This window comes from Pelodiscus sinensis, chromosome 8, assembly GCF_049634645.1.
Source record: "Pelodiscus sinensis isolate JC-2024 chromosome 8, ASM4963464v1, whole genome shotgun sequence".
Taxonomy (NCBI): Eukaryota; Metazoa; Chordata; order Testudines; family Trionychidae; genus Pelodiscus; species Pelodiscus sinensis.
In genome coordinates this window covers 23,943,544-23,968,874 of record NC_134718.1, presented here as the reverse complement: position 1 = coordinate 23,968,874, position 25,331 = coordinate 23,943,544, and the positions used below count along the sequence as shown (strand labels likewise).

General features: G+C 43.9%; 1 protein-coding gene across 5 annotated transcripts in view; it reads right to left on the bottom strand.

Annotated features, from left to right (window-relative positions):
- ARID5B (AT-rich interaction domain 5B) overlaps window positions 1–25,331 on the bottom strand; it is a 168,546-nt gene that overhangs the window by 12,611 nt on the left and 130,604 nt on the right. For all 5 annotated transcript variants that reach the window (XM_006129784.3, XM_075934882.1, XM_075934883.1 and 2 more), the window contains one exon: window positions 17,302–17,399. In XM_006129784.3, coding sequence (XP_006129846.2) covers window positions 17,302–17,399 — 98 coding nt within the window. The remainder of the gene's footprint in view (window positions 1–17,301; window positions 17,400–25,331) is intronic.

The window sequence follows — 25,331 nt, the reverse complement described above, 5'->3', positions numbered from 1 at the left end:
TCAGCAGTTGGCACTAGGACAGCAGGAAAAAATACACTTCACATAGCCGGTCAAAGGCCTAGAGCCAGCAGCAGGAAATCTGGAATTAAATGTTTCTCATATCGGGAAAGAGGCATGACTAAGGTAAAACTGAATCAAAACACAAGGATGGCTTGTTCCGGAGAGGTCCCCCCCATCCCCTTTTTTTAAAAAAAAAAATAAGGCCCAATGTGCTACAGCACAAAGATAATTTTTAAGTGCACAGATACACACACATATACAAAGCAAAAAGGAAGCATACATGAATATGCGCTTTGAGGCTCTAGGGAAGGCTAACACCATGAACAATTGCTGCTTCATATAGACATTTCCGTTTGTTACAATTTGCACTGAATGTTTTTTCAGTTATCCTGTCATGGTACAACACGATTACCCACAGGATATGATCTTATCATTTGATTATTAGAAGTTTTTATAGTACAAGAGTAATAAAGCTAATACAGCTTTCAGAACATTTAAACATCCAGCTAATATACCATTAAAACACACTGTACTTATCCAATTTAAGGTCAACATTGCTCAACACAGGAAAAATGTGGTTCTCTATTATACAAATAGTTTAGCAGAATTCAACATGCCAGAAACTAGCGCAGGATTTTTGTCAAATATTTGCAGCACAGCTAAGATGTAATCAGTCTTTAAGCATGTAAAGGTAAAGGCATTTTAAAAACATGGCTACCTAGAATGCATTTAACTGAAAACAACAGTTAAATTTTCAGTTGCTTTGAACTGTAGCTGTGTTTCAATATGGCAGGGCTAGAGGAAAGTACCAATGTATTCAGAAGAAAAATTAAAAGAATATTTTATAGTCTAAAGAATATTTACTCCTAAAGTCTGCAAGCAGTCCAAATAAAAGGACCTTTATTGTGATCAAGATTCCAATATTAAGATTAATAAAATGTATTATTTATAAGGCAATTAACATAAATAGAATATGTAAGCAGTAGTGTATTAAAAAAAATCTTTCCAAAGGCAGCAGATTTTTAGCAGCATGAGATTTTTTTTTCCCTTGGAATAATACAAGAATAACATTTTCCAGCCAAGAGCAGAAACAGTAGGGGAGTCTTTGCTATCACAGAGCTTCTTATTAAATTCAGTCACTGTGAAAACCAAGACTTTTTTTAAAAATAAAGACAACTTAAAATCAATGCAAGTTAGATTAACAAATCAGTGCTCTGCTAATCCTGATTTATTACAATCAGAAATATTAAGTTTAATCACGTATAAACTGCTAGTCTAAAAATATTCTGCTTTACTGAGTCTTGAATTAAATAATGGTGCAGAGTGTACCAAGTTTTTAGATCTGCATCATCTGATATTATGAAAAATTCAATGTACTGCTCTGCAGCAGATGTCAGAGGTCAGCAAATCTATTACAGTAATGTAAGTAATCTGGCTTTCTGCCAGCCTTAAAAAAAAAGAAAAGAAAAGAAACACAGAGGCAGATAATTTTATATTTATAAATTCCAAAATCCTCCAGGGACTGCATCTTTTTCTCAACAAAAAGCAGAATTCACATCAGAGAAATGTAATTCACAGTATAACAAATACGTCTTCATCACTGGCGTTTCATAAAAAGAAAGAGAAACCCCCCTCTTTTTTTTTTTATAAATCAACATTTTTCTAGCTATAGGGAAAAAAACAATGCAAAATTTAATCTGAACCAGTAACCACTAATGTTTCATAAAACTGATTAATGGACACACAGAATGAATGACAATTTTAGCTAGTGCTCTGCTTTGTAGGAGATGAGAGTGTGGATATTTATAGGAATAGTAACAATCTCGCTATGTATTTTAGAGTTTTGTGCATCTGTTTGTGAGTCTGTTTGTTCAAGAACTCCTCCTAAATGGTAAGAGTTAGTACCACCAAATTTGGTGTGCAGCTTCCTCTTATTCTAACCTAAAGCAAGATCAGAGTTTGGTTGTGCTGGGAAAATGGGATGTGCCCGGAATTAGATTGTTTTCCATCACCTGGTAAGGGAGGAGGCAGAGAGGAAGGATGCAATCCTCACAGTCACCACAGGAGGCAGCGAGTACAGGGGTCAGCTGTACTGCAGAATCACCACTGGAGGCAGCTGCACCACCAGCGGAGTGGACCGCTGAGGATTGGGCTTGCAATCTTGCCTCCCACTGGCCTAGGAAAGTAGCCTCCCTACCTCAAATCCCTCCGTCCAGGCTCTCAGACCCAGCCCTGGCCTCACCAGTGCAGTCTCTCCTGGGACCATCTCTGGGTCCAGGCAGCACAACCCTCCCCCCTCATGCAGGATCCACTGGCACCCATCACCGACACCTGCACTGCTGGGCTGCCCGCCATGGCTGTGGTAGGCCAGCCTGTGTTGCCCCCCCACTTCACTCCCCCCAGCCAGCTGAGGGAATGCTGGCGGGAGAGGCCTGCATTCCTCACCTTCTCCTCCACCTCCCGGGCTAGGCCTGTGCAGTGTCAGCAGTGAAGGCCTGAGTGCCCCCTTCCCCCACCTTCTTCCCATCTCCTGGGCCAAGACTGGACAGAGCTGGCAGGGAGGGTATGCATGGCCCCAAGTCCCAGTCCCAGTCCCAGGCCAACCCCCCACAATCTCAACTTCCACCTCAACCCCAAGTCCCTGTGTGACAACCCTCCCCCCCCCACCAGCCAGGGAGGGCTGTGTGGCCCTAACACCCAGTCCTGAACCAGCCACCCCTTACTCCAAAGCCCAGACTGGTCCCCCCAAATCCCAGGCTTCCCCCTCAAGGCTCCGGGCAATCCCCCCAAGACTCTGGGATGGAATCTCTCCAAAGCATAGGGCCAGGCATCCTCCCACACCAACCCCAAACCTTCCTGAGGGAGACCTGTGCAGCCTCTTGGGCCTGAGGAATACTGGAGGGAGAAGCTTGTGATATCCCCCCGAAACCCAGGCCCCTGGCTTGCCTCCTCAACCCCAACCCCTCCCTCTGGTATCCCCAAAAAGAGCTTCAGTCTAGACATTGCAGTAGGGAATAAAGAAACTCAAACTGACAGAAGCTGGGAAGAAATGTGCATTTCCATCATTGTCCACAATGGGGTTTTTTGAGCCTTACTCTGATGTACCTGATCCTAGCCACATCTAGGCTACATCTACAATGCAGAGGAAGATTGAAGCTGCTGCTGTCATTCTTCCAAGGTTCAAATTAGTGGTCTAGTTAAGAGTGAGGTGGCACTCCAGTCAATGCCAGTAACCCTGCTTCCATGAGGAGTAAGGGAAGTCGAAGGGAGAGTGTTCTTTCTTTGACTTCCTATAGTATGGACAGTGCCAAAGGCCAAGTGAAGCTACTGTGACTTCAGCTATGCAATTAACATAGCTGAAGTTGTGTAGCTTAATTCGACTTTGTCCTTTAGTGTTGTCCTACACAAATTGCATAGCTTATTTTAAGTGTATTTTGAAATAACTCACTATTCTGAAATTCCCCTTAACCGTCAAGGAACAAGGTTTACCGGGATGTCAGAAAAAGCCACCCATTACAGGCAGTTACGTACAAGATAGGGACTGTAGGTTTGTTCTTAAGTTGAATTTGTATGTAAGTCAGAACTGGCTTCCAGATTCAGCCGCTGCTGAAACTGACCAGCGGCTGACTACAGGAAGCCCGAGGCAGAGTTGCTCTACCCTGGGCTGCCTGGAATCAGCCGCTGATCAGTTTCAACAGCAGCTGAATCTGGACGCCTAGGACAGAGCAGCTGGGGTGCTGCCGGGTAGGTCCCCGCAGAGGCGGCACTGCGGGGACCAACCGGGCAGCACCCCAGCTGCTCTGCTCCAGGTGTCCCCAAGTCAGCCGCTGCTGAAACTGATCAGCGGATGATTCTAGGAAGCCCGGGGCATAGCAACTCTGCCTTGGGCTTCTTGTAGTCAGCTGCTGATCAGTTTAAGCAGCGGCTGACTTGGGGATGCCTGGGAAGAGCAGCTGGGGTGCTGCCCGGTTGGTCCAGTAGCGCCGAGGAGCGGCGCTGTAGGACCAACCCAGCAGCCCCAGCTGCGCCCCCCAGCAGACCAGGGAAACCCGGACGGCGGGACCGCGGAGATGCACCGCGGTTCCGCCCACATCCTCCCCAACTTTGCTCCGTGTCTCCCTGGTGTGCTGGGGGGTCTCCAGGAAGCCACGGAGCAAAGCCACGGAGGGGCTCGGGCAGCGGGGCAGCCCAGGCGTGCCTGGGCTATCCCGCTGCCGGCTTCCCCCGAGGCTTTGCAAAGCCTCGGGGGAAGCCGGCAGCGGGACAGCCCAGGCGCACCTGTACTGCCCCGCTGCCCCAGCCCCTCTGCGGCTTTGCTCCGCGTCTTCCTGGTCTGCAGACCAGGGAGACGCGGAGCAGCTTTTCTCGCCCCGGAGTACACGGGTGGCGGGACCGCGAGGTCCCGCAGTCCGTGTCCTCCGGGGCGAGAAAAGCCCCGTTCGTAACTGCGGATCCGACATAAGTCAGATCCGCGTAAGTCGGGGACTGCCTGTATTTCAAAATCTATTTTGAAATAATGGGCTGCTTCAATAGACGTGGAATAGCTATTTTGGGATATTTCCAGTATCCCACAATAACTCCACAGTGTAGACGTACCCTCAGAGACCAGATAAACTGGACCACCTGTCCGATTTAGTATAGCAGATGCTATGTTCTTAAAATAACAGCCCCATCACATGAACAATAGCACCTGAACAGCCCCCCCAATACCTTTGTGGCAAGAACATGAGATTGAAGGTAGAATAAAAATGGGATGAGTGAGTCTTGCCCATTTATGGTTCTCTCAAATAAATTCAGTCCATTTCAGCTATGGTGATAGGCAGGGCTCGTAGAACTGCGGCGAGCCCCACTCGCCAGCCGCGCTGTCCAGCGATCTGCGCATGCGCAGATCATTCTGTGCATGTGCAGATCGCCCGAACTCGGCTCTTCTGGGCTGCAATCTACTCGCCATGGGCAAGTAGATTGCATTATTTGTCGAGCCCTGGTGATGGGCACAATAGACATGGCAAAATTCATCTCACAGCCTCTGAAACACTTGGTTTTGTTCCCTTTCCAGTTCATGGCAAACTTTCCATTTATCTGTAGGGGGAGCAGGAATGAACCACTGTGAACTCAGTGGGCTTTGTTTCTTGGATTTTTAATACACTGCTGTTGAAATAAAAACCCAGGATTTCTCAAAGCCACATGGTCTAATATTAGAAGTGGCTCTGTCGCTAAAGGCAGGAGAACATGTCACCGCTTTAGCTAGAAGCTTTGCCATGGGATAGACTTCTCAGCTATTTGAATGGTAGGAAAATTGGGCCAAGACTACAGCTCCTACTGACCAAGGCTATGATACAGAAGTGGTGACAGAGAAACTCAAACCAAGAGTTCTGAACCCTGCTTCCAAAAGAGGAAAAGGAAGTGTGCTGGGGGCACCATCAATGTATTCCCAAGGGCTGATTTCATCTGTACTGTGCAGATGTTCCTAAAGCAAGCATTGTACTCTTTTGTGGAGAATACAATAGCAACTGGGTCATTTGCATTTGTCTGAAGTAGGAAGTAGGCATGTATTTTATCAGTACATACAAAATTCAGCTCAATTTTGTTCCTAGAGAACTTTCTTTTTTTACAGAAATGGATCTTTCATCTTTTCCTCAACAACGTGCCTTACTGCTTACTGGGGGTGCTGCTGCATACTGAGAGCTCGCACACCACCCACAGGTAGGATCTTCCTGTGTGTAAGGCAGTTCAACTATACTTTGCTTGAAATAAACTGGAAATTAGGGATATTACAAACACAGCTGTTGATATAGCTGAGCAGTCTGAGAATGGAGATTTGGTGGGACAACTCACATGACTGGAGCACTGTCATGGAAGGGTATAAACTGTTCAGGAAGGACCGGCGGGGGAAAAAGGTGGCGGAGTTGCAACGTATGTAAGAAAGCAGTATGATTGCTCAAAGTGCCAGTATAAATTGGGAGAAAAGTCTGTTGAGAGTCTTTGGGTTAAGCCTAGAGGTGGGAGCAATAGAGGTGATGTGGTGAGGTTCCTTCACCAGCGAGGTGTTAGAGGCATGCACAGAATACAAGTACTGTCCCCTCACTCCGTGATAGTTTGGGAACAGAATGAAAAGCAAGCCGCGTCCCGGAGCAGCTGCCCATCCCCTCCCCTGCATCCTCCCAAAACTCCACCCTTGCTTTGACTCCCTCGGGGAACTGATGGGCAGGATTCCCTGGGATGTTAACATGAAGGGGAAAGGAGTCCAAGAGAGCTGGCAGTATTTTAAAGAAGCCTTATTGAAGGCATAGGAACAAACCATCCTGATGCACAGTAAGAAAAGCAAATACAGTAGGCAACCAGATTGGAAATCCCTGGCGAGCTTAAACACAAAAAGGAAGCTTACAAGAAGTGGAAACATTGACAGGTGACTTAGTTGGGGCTGGTCCTGCTTTGGGCAGGGGGCTGGACTCAATGACCTCCTGAGGTCTCTTCCAACCCTATGATTCTATGATTCTATGAAAGCTTAGGAGTTCTCCGCTCTATAAGTCAATAGGGAAAAATAAAGGATCAAATCCTCTTCCCAGTGACCAGACCAACTAGATGAGCTGAATGCAGGGGATGGGTACTGGGCCAGAGGTACAGTGGGGAGGGGCTCCTGCAGGCCAGTCCTGAGAAGCTTCAGTAACAGCAGAAACAGCAACAACAGTAGTAGAAGTACCGTGGTCTCTAACCCATCAATCGCGATCGACTGGTCGATTGGGAAGCCCTGACCAATCGATTGTGAGGCGTTCGGGACCCCCCCATTTCCTTTCACCCCGAAGAAGCCGCACTACCTACCTCCAGCAACGAGGGAGGTAGTGCCGGCTTCCTGAGGGGTGGATGGAAGTCCAGCAGCTATGTGCCACTTCCGGGGTTTGAGGAAGTGCACAGGCTGCTCCCCCTCCCCTAAACAACCAGCGCCATACCACAAAGCACGTCTGTGGCACGCCGGGGACTCTCTGCGTGGGGGGAGGTAGAAGTCCCCAGAGGAGGCGCACGCTGGGGCTTCCCTTCTCCGCGCGGGTGGGGGGAGAGGGTTAGAAATCCCACGAAGAGGCGTGTGCCTGGGCTTCCCTTCTCTATGAGGGGAGGGGGGAGGAATCCCCAGAGGAGGTGCATGCTGGGGCTTCCCTCCTCCACGTGGGCGGGGGGTTAGAAGTCCTGAGAAGAGGCACATGACCTGACTTCCCTCCTCGGGGGGGAGGAGTCCCCGGAGGTGGCGCGTGCTGGGGACTCCCTGTCCCTTGCAGCAGAACCCATTGGCACTTTGCCCCAAAACCCCACTGGCACCCTGTCTCCTGCAGCAGAACCCACTGGCACCCTGTCCCCACTGGCACCCTGTCCCCTAACCGTTGTCCCTACTGGCATCCCGTCCCCTGCTGCAGAACCCTAACTCCTGCCCCCTGCCACAGAACCCACTGGCACCCTGTCCCTTGCCCCCCACTGGCACCCTGTCCCCTGCCCCAGCACCCACTAGCACCCTTCCCCAGTACCATGTCCTCTGCTCCCATCACCACAGTTGGGGCCACATTAGTGAGGTTGGGGAGGCATTGGAGGAGTTATTTTTTTGCATCTCACTTGTGTGGCCCTAACTGACTTTTCTGTGGGTCAGTGACCCCTGACTCAAAACAGGTTCCCCGCTCTTCTCATAAATAAAGACAATGCTGAAACTTTTTGTGTTTGACACAATATTTTATTTAAAAATGAAGTCTGGCCAACAAACCCCCAATTGGGGCTAAATCCCCATCTGGCCACAGCATTATAACATTATAACACCCTCCCCAGTCCCTAGATCTGAGCTTATCATACACTGGAACCCCCTGTCCTGAGCCTCTCACATCCCCAAACTCCTGCAGCCCCACATCCTCAGTCTTCTGCCACAACACTCCTGCACCATCCACACACCTGCAAACCTGCACTATTCACACAAAAGCACTTTTTGCGGAAAAGCGTCCGTGCCAATCTAGACGCGCTTTTCCGCAAAAAAGCCCCGATCGCCATTTTCATGATCGGGGCTTTTTTGCGGAAAACAAATCTCAGCTGTCTACACTGGCCCTTTTGTACAAAAGCTTTGTGCAAAAGGGACTTTTGCCTGAACGGGAGCAGAATAGTATTTCCACAAGAAGCACTGATTTCTTACAGTAGGAAGTCAGTGCTTTTGCGGAAAGTCAAACGGCCAGTGTAGACAGCTGGCAAGTATTTCCGGAAAAGCGGCTGATTTTCCGGAAAAACTGGCCAGTCTAGACACAGCCAGAGTGTGTAAGGGCTGGGGATAGCAAGTGATGGAGAGGAGGAGAACAGAGGGTGGGGCTTCAGGGAGGGGGTGGGGTTTTGGGGGAAGAATGGGACAGTAGATCTTGGCTTGTTCTGACATTTAAAAAGTGATCTTGGATGTAAAAAGGTTGGAGACCACTGTAGTAGTATATCCACATGGCTGCTCTCCCCCCAACCCTTCTCAGAGCACAGCTTTGCAGCGTTCAACCTTTTCCCCGGATATCCTCAGTCCCCAGCAAAATCTAGTGAAAAAAAGGGGTAGCGCCCAGAGAGTGCTGTTTTTGTATAGAGATTGTAGGTGGCCCTAATCCTTACCTGGGATGTGCAAGGGATTGGGAGAACAGCTCCTTGGGACCCTCCCTCTCCATGCAAGAGACAAAGACAATCTGTCCTTAAACACTGTAAGAGAATGTCCTTCTATTGAAATACCCTTACATGTAAACTATTCCTGTTGACTGCAGTGCTGGCCAGTAAACCTCTAAAACTGCAAAACAAGTCTTGAGTAAGTTCTGCAAAAACACTGTGTTCTGAAATGGCAGTTAAGAATCTGTTTTCATGGTAAACAATTAAATTCTGTCATCTGATACTTTATTTTTTTTTAAATTTTGTGAGGGGGGGCTCCAGGCTTTCTGAATTTTCAATAGTTCCTTTGTTAAAGCATCTGTTACTCCCATAATTGAAAAGATGTTTGTTCAGTGGCATGCTTGAGAGTACAGTTATTTAATCTTAATGATAAAGCCCCGAGGCCAGAAAATCATAAGTAGAAACCTCTTTTTATTTAACTTAAAAAAGGGCTAAGATACCTAATCTATCCTCAAATTTATATTCATGCTTGATGGAAAACTATTAATACAATTCACAACTTGCAAAGTTTTCTTAGAGGCTATGAATAGTTAGGGGTAAAAAGGATGAGAAAAGCAAAATAAAACAACAAAACTAGTATGACAAAGAAAAACTGCTGTTTGGCAAGTTTTTTGGGTCAAACAAAGAACTGGCTGTAGTTTACAGAATGACATAACACTTAATTAATTTTTGCCTGAGGATGTTTTCACATTCAGTGTAAACTAAAACCTTCTATTAATTACAACTTGTATTAAAGACAACCATAAGCATTTTTATATAGATGTTATAATAGGCTCCTATTTTCTATCTATCTGAGAGACTGCCTGCTATTTCTTATAGAACACTGTTGAAATGCCCACGGTTTACAAAGTTATCAAACATTTTACAAAAACCAAACAGTATTTGTGTGGAATGTTAGACTCTCTTGCATATTGAATTACTTTACAATATCCTTAGGGTAGAAAGTCTTTATAGTTGTTAAAGAAAAGCCTTTTAAGGGCCTTATTTTGACCTGGCTTATATTTCAATAGCACAGTGATGAGGGTTTCTTATTTTTATTTTACATAACAACTTAAGAGCTGCCATACTTGCTTAGGACCCTGTCTCTGGCAGTGGACCATAGTCTCTTTGACTGCTGCTCTGTATTCAGTGGGAGTTTTTGGAGAACCATCCATGGTGACTCCAAGAGCTCATTCTCAGGTGGTAATAGCTAATTTAGAACCCACCATTGTATATATGGGGTGGAGTGAGGGGAAGGGGTAGAGGTAGGAAAGAGCAGTGCATATGGAAAAATCAACAGAATGGGGCTCTCCTGCCTAGCTATTGCAAAGTTCTGTGGTCACCTAGATATGTTTTATGTTCTGAAGATACTCAGCTATTATAATGCCAAGTGCAGTTTAAAAAACCCGAAACAGCTAAACTAAGAGACTTTTCTTAAAGTATGGGACACATCTTTCCTTGTAGGTCAAGGAGAACTACCCAAAGGGGTACAAACAGACCTCTCAGTTGTTCCCCAGGGTTTCAGCTTTCATTTCTTAAAAACACTGACAATCACTGTTACGGATGTGCAGAAAACTTTCCAAATGAAAAGTGGGGTAGTTGGTATCCAAGTTTGCAGAAGGCAGAAACAATGACTCTGGGGCGTTAATTGCCCCATTTGTTTCAATGGGTGCTAATCCACATGCCAATGAAATACTGTCAGTGTCCACAGTTAACTATTTCACTGCTTATCAAAGCCTGTGAGACAGAAGTTTCTTATTAGAAATATTAGCAGTGGCAGCAGATCCCAAGTTGAATGTGTGCACTCTCTGTGTAGATTCTGCTATGGAGGAAACAAAGATAGGTGGATAAGGGCTGGCAGTCAGAACAAAGCCCTTAAATTATATTGCTCCTATTTTACTTTTTTATTACCTTTTGTTTTGAGCTTTTAAATATATCACAGAGCGCTTTCCTTGTAACTCATATGAAAAATCCCTAATGCCAGGGCATGAGCATTGTAGAAGCAGGGCTTCTTGTTTACCTTGGGCAATTGAAGCTATCAGCCATGTACCTTGTGTGAAAGCAAAAGAAACCCCAAACCCTATGTGTGAAAACCACACCTGCATCATTACTAATGTCCCAGAGTACACTATGAAGAATATTGCTTTGCAGAAAAGTAGCCATTTCTGAATTGTTTGCTTATGCCCATAATAAAAGATATAGTTCTTGACAGTGAGAAGTTCTGTAGGCCAGGGAGGACAGGCTCAGTTTGAAGCAGATAATGTTAATAACACACTCATACTGAGCTTCTTTCTGTCATCACCGAAGGTAACTGCATTAAAGTAATGACCAAAATAACAACTCATAAGCTTTGTACAGTTTGAGTGATCTACATAGGAAGAGCCCCACAATGGGAAAACATTAATACTTTTTATATTGGTAATCATCTGTAACATGAGCAATTAAGAACAGTACTAATGGACTATGGCCAAGAGCCTGGTACTAATATTAAAAACTGACAGAGATGAATAGGTTTGGAAGCAAAACTAGGCTGACAAAGGCATTTTTTATGAAGTGCTTGGGCCTATTTGATTTAAACCAATCAGAGGCAGGTTCAGACCAGTCAGGCCTACAGCAACAATAATGCATTCATTGGCATTATATGATTCCTGCAAGGCTTTAAATAAAAACATCCATTGAGTCTATCCAGCAACCTGCACTTTCATTATGACACTCATTAATAAACCAAAAGTAGTCTAACTAATACACAAATAACACGTACTGAAACATTGGCAACCAGGTCTTGTTTTAAAATGAAAACATTTACTGGAAACATGAAGCATATTACATGAAAAATGAATCACTTGATAGTGCACACTAAATCTTTTTTTCTGTTCTAGAAAAACAAAGCAGACAGACTCAGTGTTAAAAGCAAGTGATCTTAGTCACAGAGCAATGCTGAGGTAACAAAATTAGGGAATCGTTCATTCCAAGTTGTCGACTACAACCACTTTCAAGGTTCTGTGAGCTTGCATCCCTGCATCCTACTCCAGACAAAATTCTGCAGCAGTGACCCTTCACAACACTGACTTTAGAGGAGGTGATATTGTCCGGGATGCCAATGGGTTGCAAGTGATGTCTTGGCCCTCTGCCTACGTACTATGAGTCTTTAGCACCTACTGAAAGACAATCAGACCTACTGATCTCCATGCCAGTGATCAGAAGATTCAGCTCATTTCCCTGGAACCAGTTCAGAACTTTGTGAAACTCCATCCAACAGGAGGGAAGGCTTGCACAGAGCGCATGACAGCAGGCCTCTGGCCAGGTTATTAAGACTTATATTAGCTCTGTTCTAGTGAGTGGGCAGAAAATAGCAGTGTAATGTTGCGACTCAGGTGGCAGCTTGGCAGGCCCGGCCAAAGAATCTGTGGGGCCCAAGTTGGTGAACTGTGGTTGGTTGCGCTTCATGGCTGGGTGGCTCTCAGCTAGGGCAGCAAGTGAACAGCTGGGTGGGCAGGCACCAGGAAAAGCGGGGCCCTGAAGGTGCGGGGCCCAAGGCAACTGACATGTTCTCCTTGCCCTAAGGCCGGGCCTGAAGCTTGGGCTAATCCACATTGCTATATTTAATGCAGAGCTGGTGCAATCTGTCCCACCCTATGCTGGCAGACATGTGTCCAGTGCAGTGCAGGCATGTCCCTCTTCAGCATCAAAGTAAGGTAATACTAAACCAATGGGCGGCAAATACTATTTCACTCCACAGCTTACTAATCCAGTTGCTCAAACATTATTCAAATCAAGCATTTTCCATATCTTAAAGCCAGTGTGTAACACTACTACTAACTTCTTCCTCATCTGCAGAAAAACTAGTGAAGACAACATGACTGCCAGTGATTTCCAGTTTTAAAAGGAGAACGTCAAGGCTAACCAACCAACAGTCGCATCAGAGATGTGAGGGAATCATGTGTTCTGTCTCTAGTAAACAGGGAAAGGGCAGTAGACTTCAGAGAGGAGAAGTAAATTGTAAACCAGTTCATTTTTCAGGTGAACGCCTCCCACAGCCAGAATTGCGGGGTCATTCAGTGCCTACATCCATGCTTAACTCAATTTCCAGTTATCTTTGCAGCATACCTTTAATTTAAAAAGTGTACATGTGTCCTGAATCAGAAATTCGGATCTATTTTTGTAGTGCAGCACCAGTAGTTTTAGATTAAATGTCATCAGAGCACTTTGGCTATAAATGAGCAGTACATTTTCAGCTGCTGTAGTTAGAATTACCAACTGAAACAAACTAAGGCAACTTTGTCTTTTTCAAGATTAATACACTTTTTCTTATGGTGGAAAAAGTAGCTAATACTCTAAATACAGAGATTAGCCCAGGGTTTTTCTTTTTTGGATCAAGATCTGGTAAGGGATAGAATTTGAGTTTTAGGGTTGAGGCTAAATGAAGGTTAGGATTCAGACATAATGGTGCCAAATCTGACAAGATTTCAACAAGTGTCATCAAAAGATGGCATGCACATAAGGTAGGAAACAGATCTCTTTTGGTTTCAAGTCTAACCCAGAACCCCAACTATAAGAAAGAATTTAAGCTTGAGCATTCAAATACAAATCCATGTGAAATACGAAGGAGTTTAGACTTAAGATTCCTTATAAGGCCCATCCCAAAGATAAACAAAAAAGCCCTTTTTCTGCTAATAATAGCTTATTGAGAAGTCTGTAGGGAAATAGTTGTGCTTTGGTAGCCTACTAAATGCTCGTAAATCTAAGGAGTGTCAAGAATCTGGTTCACTTTGCTATTAGATCGCTGGCTTGGCAGCCAGCACACAAGGACGGATTCAGACCGGCACACTTTGCAGCATATCCTCATTGAAGTACTTAAGATATCACATGAAAAACATCTCTAGTTATCACAAATATATGGTTTTATATGTAAAATAATAAACTAATAACATGAAAGGAGAATGAAAGAAAGGGGTGTTCATGGCCCTATGTATGTGTCTGGCTCATTCATCTCTCCATGACTACAATGGACTCTGCTTAGCAAAGTCTCCGTTTGCTGCTTTTATGATTTCATACTAAAGCCCAGTATCTCTTCTGGGCACAGCCCAACTGAAATGAAATGTTTAAATCTCATGCACTTCTTGAGATTCCCTGTCAAATAAGCAATACACAACAAAAAACATCTGGTGAGGGGAGTCCCATCATGCTCATTTTGAACAGTTCAGCTGGCCCAGCCAGGACAGACAGACAAGGAGCCCAAGTGCAGTGATGGAGAGGCAGAGCCTAATGACAGTTCTGAAAAGCACATAATCTGATCCGTCATACAAAACATTTGTATATTCCCCTTTCATGTAAGTGGTCAATTATTTTACACCTACAACCCTGGAGTAAACTCTTCTCTTGCTGCATACAGATTTACTCATGTGACTTCTTGGGCACTCAGATGAGGTTATACAGGCAGTCCCCAGGTTACGTACAAGATAGGGACTGTAGGTTTGTTCTTAAGTTGAATCCGTATGTAAGTCGGAACTGGCGTCCAGATTCAGCCGCTGCTGAAACTGATCAGTTTCAACAGCGGCTGAATCTGGACGCCAGTTCTGACTTACATACAGATTCAACTTAAGAACCCCAGGCATCCCCAAGTCAGCTGCTGCTGAAACTGATCAGCGGCTGATTCCAGGAAGCCCGGGGCAGGAGCTTCCTGTAGTCAGCCACTGGTCAGTTTCAGCAGCGGCTGACTTAGGACGCCTGGAGCAGAGCAGCTGGGGTGCTGCTGGGTTGGTCCAGTAGCGCCGCCGCTCTTCGGCGCTACTGGACCAACCCAGCAGCACCCCAGCTGCTCTGCCCCAGGTGTCCTGATTCAGCCGCTGCTGAAACTGATCAGCAGCGGCTGAATCAGGACTCCTGGGGCAGAGCAGCTGGGGTGCTGCCGGGTTGGTCCAGTAGCCAAGGAGCAGTGCTGCAGGACCAACTGGCAGCGCCCCACCTGCTCTACCACAGGCCCGGGGCTTTGCTCCACATCTCCCTGGTCTGGGGACATTCCCCAGCAGACCAGAGGCACCAGGAGCAAAACGGCAGCGGGGGCGGAGTCCCGCGCCTCTGAGGCTTTGCTCTGGCAAAGCCTCAGAGGCGCAGGACCCCTCCACCTCCCGGCTTTGCTCCAGGTGTCCCTGGTCTGCTGGAGATGGTCCCCAGCAGACCAGAGGCACCGGGAGCAAAGCGGCAGCGGCGGCAGGGTGCCGCGCCTCTGAGACTTTGCTCTGGCAAAGCCTCAGAGGCGCGGGACTCCGCCACTGCTGCCGCTTTGCTCCCGATGCCTCTGGTCTGCTGGGGACCGTCTCCAGCAGACCAGGGACACCAGGAGCAAAGCCGCAGCGGCGGCGGAGTCCTGTGCCTCTGATGCTTTGCCAGAGCAAAGCCTCAGAGGCGCGGGACCCCTCCGCCTCCCCGGCTTTGCTCCAGGTGTCCCTGGTCTGCTGGAGACGGTCCCCAGCAGACCAGGGGCACCTGGAGCAGCTTTTCTCGCCCCAGAGGTCGAGGTGGCGGGACCGCTGCGCTCTGGGCGGTCCCGCTGCCTGCGAGCTCCGGGGCGAGAAAGCCCTGTTCGTAAGTGCGGATCCGACATAAGTTGGATCCGCGTAACTCGGGGACTGCCTGTACTGTTAAGTCCAGAGCAGACTGTGAAGAGCTTCAAAAGGATCTCACAAAACTAGGTGACGGGGTAACAAAATGGCAGATGAATTTTAATGCTAAAAAATGCAAAGTAATGCACATTGGAAAACATAATCCCCTGATGGGACTAAATTAGCTGTTACCACTGAAGAGCGAGATCTTGGAGTGACTCTCTGAAAACATCCACTCAATGTACAGGGGCAGTCAAAAAAGCAAACAGGATGTTAGGAATCATTAAGAAAAGTGATAGCAAATAAGACAGAGAATATCTTATTGCCTCGATAAAAATCCATGATACGCCCACATCTTGAAGATTGCATACAGATGTGGTTACTTTATCTCAAAAAAGATATCTTAGCACTGGAAAAAGTTCAGAAAAGGGCAACCAAAATGATTAAGGGTATGGAATGGCTGCCATATGAGGAGACATTTTAAAGACTGGGACTTTTCAGCTTGGAAAAGAGATGACTGGGGAGGGGGAGGATAAAATCATGACTGGTGTGGAGAAAATAAATAAGGACAAGTTTTTAACTTTTTCCCATAACACAGGAACTAAGGGTCACCAAATGAAATTAACAGGTAGTAAATTTAAAACAAATCAAAAGAAGTACTTCTTCACACAATAGTCAACCTAAGGAACTTCTTGTCAGAAGATGTTGTGAAGACCAGGAATTTAACAGGGTTCAAAAAAGAACTAGATAAATTTATGGAGGATAGCTTCATAAATGGCTACGAGCCAGTACAGGCAGGAATGGTGTCCCTAACCTCTATTTGTCAGAAGTAGGGAATAGGAGACAGAGGGTGGATCACGCAATGATTAGCTGTTCTGTTCTCTCCTTCTGGGGCACCTGGCATTGACCACTGTTGAAAAACCAGGATAGTGGGCTATATGGACCTTTGTTTTGATCCAGTATGGCCTTTTTTATGTTCTCATGTATACTGCAAAGTGCGTCAATTTGAATTTTCCCATGCACCCCCAAGCTCATTGCCTTGATAGCCAAGCAAAACATTTTACCATGTTTATCCTGCCTGTTTGGGTTGGACTACAGAAAGTTTCTAACTTTTATGATAACTTCTTCATAATGGACCAAAGGATCTTATTCTGGGGAACTGATATTGGAATCTAAAATTAGCAGTTCCCACCATCAGTTATTGTATTGTGTCCAGCTATATGTCCAATATCTAGTGCTCAGAGGAAGGTGCAGAACTCAAGCTGCTTGTAGCTTAACTATACAACACTTTTAATGGGCTAAAACAAATGGTTTCCTCCTGACCTCTGCAGGCAGCCACTTCATAATCTGGAACATGAAGTCAGTTTTCCCATATTTGAACTTGAACACACACACACACACCTATATAAAAATAATGCCTTTCAAAAAATTCCAGCTACAGTATTTTAATTTATGTGTGTTGTCTTCCTAAGCACTGTAAATTATTATCTACATTGGAAGAATAAAAAAATCAGCAATTCTAACCAGCAACACTTGCAGTACAGAAAAAAAGTGTTGGCAGCAGCTTCTATGCAGGGAAGACAGAAAAAAGTACCATGGAATAGAAACGCAATGCTTTGTATGACCTGCAATATTAACTGCATCCAACAATGCAAGCCACCCCTTTATTTTGGTCATGACAACTTGCCTGAATTTTGTTCCTGAAATGTTTTGAATACAAATAGTAGACTCAATTAGTTGTCATTTATTATTTTCTCTTTAATGTTTTGTTTAATTTTGCAGCTTCTCTATTAGAAATGCTATGGTAAACTGTGAGTATGAAGCAAAAAGCAATCAGATACGTTTTTTGTTTGTTTTGCCACTGGAGACACACACAGTGGTTTAAATTACTGTGGATTATAAAACTGCATTGTTGGAGGAATATTTACCATGCCTGTAAGAGAGCACATACTCTCTCTCTCATTCTCTCTCTCTTTCTCTAATTCTTTACAAAATGCTTTGAAGACTCTCCAAATTAGTTTTTTTTCTTTATTAAACAAGCATTTCATATTTGTTATCTTACCTTTCATAATGTCTGCGAGTACATGTAGCAGCACTTGTGCTTCCAGGGTTACCACCTAATTCATCATAAATATGTTTCCATTGTCGACGGGCTGTTATCTGTAAAAATGGCAATGGAAAATTTAATCTTGCATCTTTACAGATTCCACAGCATTTGAGTTCACAGCAACAAATGCATGTGTGGTACTTTCAGAATGGCATGCACTGCAAATCTCCAAAAGCCCTCACAGAATCCATACTGTTCTTATGCATTTTTGGTAAGATTACATTATGTTAATGTTTTCTTTTTTCTAAAATGGGAGTTTTACCACTAGTTCATTGTCAAGTCATCATCAATTCAGTCTCACAATAAAGAATCTCAATCAATAGAGAGTCATTACCATCAGAAGTTATGCAGACAAATCCCATGGTGCATTATGAAAATGAACCTAGAACTAACCACAAATAATGATTACGTAGTTATTTTAACTGAATGAGAGAAAATAAATCTGTTGCAAAATCGAAATCCACCACAGACTCTCTAAATCCACAAAAGCATAGGCTGTAACTCTATACATTACAAGCTGTTTATTTTTATCCATTTATGTCAGTAAAATATATAGATCAAATGGTAATGAAATCTTAACTTACTCCAATATTAATATTTGAGCTATGTATTTTATTGGACTAAGTCAATGAAAATAAACATCTTGTAACATATTGAGTTGCATTCCATGGTTTTGTTTTTTATACAAAAATTAGGATTCTGCAGAATAACAGATGGAAGACCTGGCAAAAGAATTGTTTCTGAATACCATTTCATTATTTTATACATTCTGCTATATTTAAAGCAGGAAGAAAAACAGGAATAGGACAAATGTAATAGATCGGTCTCTTCTGTATGCAGCTCATAAAAAGGGCCAGTGGGAAATTGTGGGGGAAAGATTGTGGGGGAATTTTGTCATTTGCTTTGGAATGCTGTAGAGCTTAATATATTCAGACCTAGAGGCTTCTTCAAAGTTACCCACAGAGCTGTCAGTAGAGTTCACTTATGAGCTAAAGGCAGCAATCATAGGAAAACAAATATCATAACTTGCAATCTGGGGCCTATAATTTTAATCTAAAGAAGAAGAGATTAGTATGATAGTTAAATATAACAGGCTAAATGGCACCTTCTTCTGCTTTGCATCAAAGGAAAAACCTTTCTTTGCAGAAAATATGGTCTGGGGAAAAAAAGCTAGCCAGAGACATGTTACTTCGTTATATTCTAATTTCTGTGAAGATTTCTGATGTTTATAATTTGTTTAGTTCTCATTAGAAATATTCACCACCTACTTCTAGCTGCAGGTAAAATTAAAATGCAACAGTACTTTATTCATCAGTAGGTGGAGCTTGTCACAGAAATGTCTCTGAAAATATTTAATGTCTATTTTGGGGAAATTCAATATTTAGCTGCAATCTTCATCCAACCTTTTTGCTTTACATAAGGGAATGATAGCATTCACTCATTTCCTTGCTTTCTTACTTAACCCACACAGAGGGGGAAATAAGACATGATATACTACAAGTATCATACAAATTTTGGAGACATGGTGTTTTAAATAGGAATCATACACTCAACTGAAGTCATAGTTTGGTTGTAAGTATATTTCGTTCAGATTCTTACATCATCTCATCACTGTCATGGCTATATATCATACTGTCCATCACCGCTATGGGATTAAACTAACAGCTCAAAAAAGATGAAGTCATGAGTTAACCGCATAGTGAGGTGAGCATGTGAGAATTAGTGGATTCTCCTTCCACCATCAACTGCTTCCACCATCAACTTCCTCCTACTCCAGGTGAAGTCAAAAGGAGTTTTGCCATTGGCTTCCGTACTAGCAGGATCTGATCTGATGGGACAAATACAGATCCAGCTCGGATACATTTGTTGTGCACCACTTAAGCAGTACTGAACAACCTTAAATCCAGAAAGCTGGTAGCTCTGGATTCTCCTGTTATCACGGAATCTCTGGATAGTGTCGCTGGCCCTTTTCTAGTTCCCTTCTCATAGAGGTATTCTGTGGGGGTGTTGGAGGGTTCTGATCCCTGGGTGCTGCAGTGGCACTATGGGGGTTGTTGCAGGGGGCTGTAAATTAGAGCAGCCATAGGTCTCCATCAGTCACAGGGATTAGTGGAACGTATAAAACTACCATTGACCCCCATCTTATGTCTTGAGCCAAGCGCAGCTGGGCTGGATCAAAGGATTGGAGGGTGCGGGGGAAATGCTTGCTTAGTTCAGAATATTTACACAGTTTCTGAATTAAAGCAGAAGATAAGAGACAGCAACAAAAAGATGGCACGTTCATTTTCAAAAGTGCCTAAGTGACTTAGGAGCCCAAGTTCCATTTCAAAGGTGATTTGGGCACTTGGGAGCACAAGTCACATTGGAAGGCAACGGTAATTAGGTTCCTAAATAATTTTGTTACCTTGAAAATCTAATCCTAAAATTGAAATGTCACAATTCTTTGAATTAGTACAATAGGCTTCAAATATTTCTGTCTCTTCTATACTAACAACAAGATCATTATTTACATAATATGGTCACTAAATTATTTATTTCTGCTACAAAAATTCAGGCCATTGTAAGGGCCAGAATGCCACTGAAATCAACGGGGTTGTGTCTGTTAAATCTGACATAATGTAGTGAGTACAGTATGAAGCTGAGTTCCCCTTGTTCTTGAAAGTTTTTTTTTCCAAAAGGCCCCAAAATGTCATTATAATCTTCTTAACCAACCTGAACAAAGTACTGCATTATGAAAACTTTACAAAGAGCAGCTACAACTATTGTCCTTAAAGGTATGATCATTCAAATTTAACATTAGTGTTTACCAGGTCAACATCAAAGCTTCCTTCTCCTTAAATTGAAGTCATTCGCATCTGCCTTTAGTGATGGGCATCCTAGTAAGGATGCATCTGACTAAGTGGGTCTTTGCACACAAAAGCTTATGCTCCAATAAATCTGTTAGTCTATGAGGTGCCACAGGATGTCTTGTTGTTTATGCAGATTCAGATTAACACGGCTACCTCTCTGATACCGATTCTAGAAAAGTGCTCTTTGGTAATGGTTTTCCACTGTCATTATCCTGAGACAGTATATACTGTAAAATGATTAGTCAGGCTAGGTCAATTCAAATAGCATCCTGACTTGGAAAAATTTTAACATATTCTTGAGAAAGGGCATGTCTATATTTGGGCATTAGTTACATAAGAACGGCATACTGGGTCAGACCAAAGGTCCATCCAGCCCAGTAGCCTGTCTGCTTACAGTGGACAATGCCAGGTGCCCCAGAGGGAATGAACCGAACAGGTAATGATCAAGCGATCTCTTTCCTGCCATCCATCTCCACCCTCTGACAAACAGAGGCTAGGGACACCATTCCTTACCCATCCTGGCTAATAGCCATTAATGGACTTAACGTCCATGAACTTATCTAGTTCTCTTTTAAACCCTGTTATGGTCCTAGCCTCTTCTGGCAAGGAGTTCCACAGGTTGACTGTGTGCTGTGTGAAGAAGAACTTCCTTTTATTTGTTTTATACCTGCTGCCCACTAATTTCATTTGGTGGCCCCTAGTTCTTATATTATGGGAACAAGTAAATAATGTTTCCTTATTCACTTTCTCCACACCACTCATGATTTTATAGATCTCTATGTTAAAGCACACTACACCCATGTGGATGCTTTCATTCTGAAGGGAGGAGACTTCAGTTTTTGAAGGGGCTTAGCAAAATCTCACTAAGGCTCCTGGATGAGAGAGTCCACATGGGGTTTTGATGGGTTTTAACTCATGCATTAAAGTCACACCTTTTGTTAATCTGGTATAACTTGTCTGTGTGCCATTGCACAGACCTGCTCTCACACTGAATGCTTCAAAGGCTGAGACTACCCTCCTGAATGAAATTTCTTGTTTGTCCTTTGTGTGCTTCTCTCAGTACTCTTGACAAACTTTGCTCCTGAGGCCTGAATGCTTGGAATCCCAAATCCCCACTCTACATTTCAAGGAAGATGGATCAGATTTATCACCCCCACCTTTACCTTCAGTGGCTTTTCTCACCAGTGTGGGATTTAATTACAAAGTGCCTTCCTGGTTTTCAAAACTCTCCATACATTTGCTCCATTCCATTATTCCAAGCTCATTTACAACAACATGGCTTGATTCACATGTACCATCTCCTACAGAGCCCCCTCCCCCATCCACGTGTAAACACATAGCTGCTGAAAATGGCAGTGGATGTACACTTACCAACCCACCCACATTTTAGCATCCCTAATTTATGGCTGGTGTATACGCATGTTTGGGGTGGAAGGGAACAATGGCACCACCATGCGACAGTTATAGAAATAAGAAGAAGACGATCACAATATATTCAAATGTCAACACAGATTTGTGGTGAACAGAATAGGATAATTAATTATGCACATTGGATTTTATCCAGAATACCAGTGATTGATGTCTTCGGACCATGGGGAAAATTTTCAGAGGTTCCTAGGTTACTTAGGCTTTAGGTGCCTAAATCCCATCTGTACGCTAGTACCTCCAGTACCACAGTATCTCCTTTAAATAGGCTGCAGTGCTGCTCTAATGCTGACTCAGAGGGAAAGGTGTCATTTCCTGAGTCACCAAAAATAGCTCTTTCAATGCTTCAATTTCCCTGGAAGTCTCTCCTCTAAGGACTGCTCTAGCCTGACTCTGATTAGTTTAGGAAGAGCAACAAGATCATAGTCCAAGGTAGTATAGCTGCAACAACATTTAATTTACTAGAAACTGGATCATTTTACCTTTCTGTTGGGGGGCTCTGAGGCTTTAACTCATTCATGTTTGTAAAGAGTTTTAAGGTCCTCAGGTACGAAGCCACACTATGCAAAGTACTTTAGTATTGTTACTATGAAGAGGTTGATTTCAGCAGCTTACCTAAATGTTTGCTTGAAGGAAAGTGGGTTTCAAAGAGGTGGTGCCATTTTGAGAGGAACTTGTCAAGCCTTTGGTTTTTATTTAGCCTGCACTGTGAGCTAGTGAGAGTTCTATGCTGCTGGTTATGTGACTATGATGTTACCAAAATGTTCTGACCTTTCACTACAAATAAGAAACTGAGAATCTTTAGCAGAAACACTCATGCAAACAACATACTGGGACTGATAATGAGTAGATATTAGCAAAATGCCTAGTGGGATACTGGCTTTACAGCAGTGTAAGTGACATCAGAATCAGGCTCAATGGGCTTACACTGGTGTTAGTAAATGGGAGAACCATACCACAACAGTTAACTCTTGCCTTTATATACCATTATACCATATCTGTTTGCTTTTCCAATACATGTGTGTACCCATTTTTAAGACTCTTTAAAAGAGTTTGCATGTGTGTGGGATAGGCAGGGGAGAATGGGGAATACAAAATCTGCCAGCTTTAATTACTCCACCAAATGTGAGAATGTAAACTTTACATCTATTCCAATTAAAAAGTATCTGAACATCCTATTCAACAATAGCCAAGCAACTGGGTATTGTAAATGCAAATGGGTAATTTTAACCTCATCTATATTTGTAAAATGCATGCTATCTTAAACTGTGCCCATTTTCTGTATATAAGAATATCTCTATTTGTACGTGCTCTTTTCTTTCTGACAAGAATATTCCTACTGCAAGGCAAAAGGCTGTTTTCAGCAGGAATGGAGCTAGCTTGTATTGCTCATAAACAGAAAAGTGAAAAAAAAAAGTCACTGACAGCACAGAAAGCCATGGAGATTAATTCTTCCATCCAGTCTCTATGCTCATGCACTTGGTAGGGTCCATTTGGCCTGATAAGTATTGAGCGCTCAGCTCCCATTGACCACAGTGAAGGGGGCACATGATCCAAATAGTACTGAGCACACATTTCTCCCTATGCCCTGGTCTACACTAGAACCGCATTCCAAAATACCCCACCTCCTTCAAGTTCGAATTTATAATGTTAATTATGGAATAGTAATTTTTAAATAATGGAGTGGATACTCCAGTGCCACTAATTTAATAGAATCATAGAACCATAGAGCTGGAAAATACCTTAGAAGGTCATCAAGTCCAGCCCCCTGCTCTAGGCAGGACCAATCCCAACTAAATAAATCCAGCCAGGGCTTTGTCAAGCCAAGACTTAAACACCTCTAAGGATGGAGACTCCACTACCTCCTTAGGTAACCCATTTCAGTGCTTCACCACTCTCCTAGTGAAATAGTTTTTCCTAATATCTAACCTGGACCTCTCCATTGCTTGAGACCATTGCTCCTTGTTCTTCCATCTGTCACTACTGAGAACAGCCTTTCTCCATCCTCTTTGGAACTTCCCTTCAGGAAGTTGAAGGCTGCTATCAAATCCCCTCTCACTCTTCGCTTCTGCAGACTAAACAGACCCAACTCCCTCAGCCTATCCTCATAGGTCATATGCTCCAGCCCCTTAATCATTTTGGTCGCGCTCCGCTGGACCCCTCTCCAATGCATCCACATCCGTTTTGTAGTGGGGGGTCCAGAACTGGACACAATACTCCAAATGTGGCCTCACTAGAGCCAAATAAAGGGGAATAATGACATCTCTGGATCTGCTGGCAATGCTCCTCTTAATGCAACCTAATATGCCATTAGCCTTCTTGGCTACAAGGGCACACTGTTGACTCATATCCACCTTCTCATCCACTGTAACCGCCAGATCCTTTTCTGCAGAACTGCTACTTAACCAGTTGGTCCCCAGCCTGTAACAATGCTTGGGATTCTTCCGTCCCAAGTGCAGGACTCTGTACTTGTCCTTGTTGAACCTCATCAAATTTCTTGTGGCCCAATCCTCCAATTTGTCTAAGTCACTCTGGACCTTATCTCTGCCCTCAAGCGTATCTACCTCTTCCCCCAGCTTAGTGTCATCGCAAACTTGCTGAGGGTGCTACCCATCCCCTCATCCAGGTTATTAATAAAGATATTGAACAAAACCGGTTCTAGAACCGAACCTTGGGGCACTCCGCTAGAAACTGACCACCATCCTGACATCGAGCTGTTGATCACTACCCGCTGGGCACGGCCTTCTAGCCAGCTTTCTATTCATCTTACTGTCCATTTATCCAATCCACATTCCCTTAACGTGCTGGCAAGAATATTGTGGGAGACTGTATCAAAAGCCTTGCTAAAGTCAAGGTATATCACATCCACTGACTTTCTCATGTCCACAGAGCCAGGTACCTCATCATAGAAGCTAATCAGGTTGGTCAGGTATGACTTGCCCTTTGTGGATCCATGCTGACTATTCCTAATCACTTTCCTCTCTTTCAAGTGCCTCAAAATAAATTCCTTAAGGATCCCTTCCATGATTTTTCCAGGAACCGAGGTAAGACTGTCTGGCCTATAATTCCCTGGATAGTCCTTCTTCCCAATTTGAACTTACTGACCTCTGGGAGGCCTCCTGCAGCTGTCCAGAATGCTTCCTGGGACTCTTAAGTCTGACATTAATGGAGCCTACCTCGGACTAATTTCAAGGCTTCTCTGTAGTGAGGACACACAAGTTTGAATTTGTTAAATCAGGAGTTCTTATGTTGAATTTAGTAATTTTGAAATCATTTCCCAGTGTAGACCTGGCCTATGTGTGGGATTGTATCAAAACTGGAAGTGTGAATGGCCAGCCTAAAATAACCTCACTATCTCAAACCCACACCAGAAGTCTGGGAACATTTAAAGAAGACAAACAAAAATAAGTAAGTTCAAGTGGGGGTAGATTTCATTTAGACCTATTTATGCTCTTGAAGGACAGATACTGCCACTCTTAAAATAGAATAGATCTCTGCCATGCAGTTAGAACTATCAGTGCCCCTGGAGTTTATTTGCATACTAGTCTATTCTGAGTGCATATTGATGGCAGAATCTAGTCCTTAATAACCTATCACTAATTCTGGAAGAAATATTGTCATCCATCCCATTTTAGGTCCCTGGGGCTTTTTGCCCTTTTTTTTTTGGTCTCTCATCAATACACACAACAGCACAGTTGATTACAAGTCTGC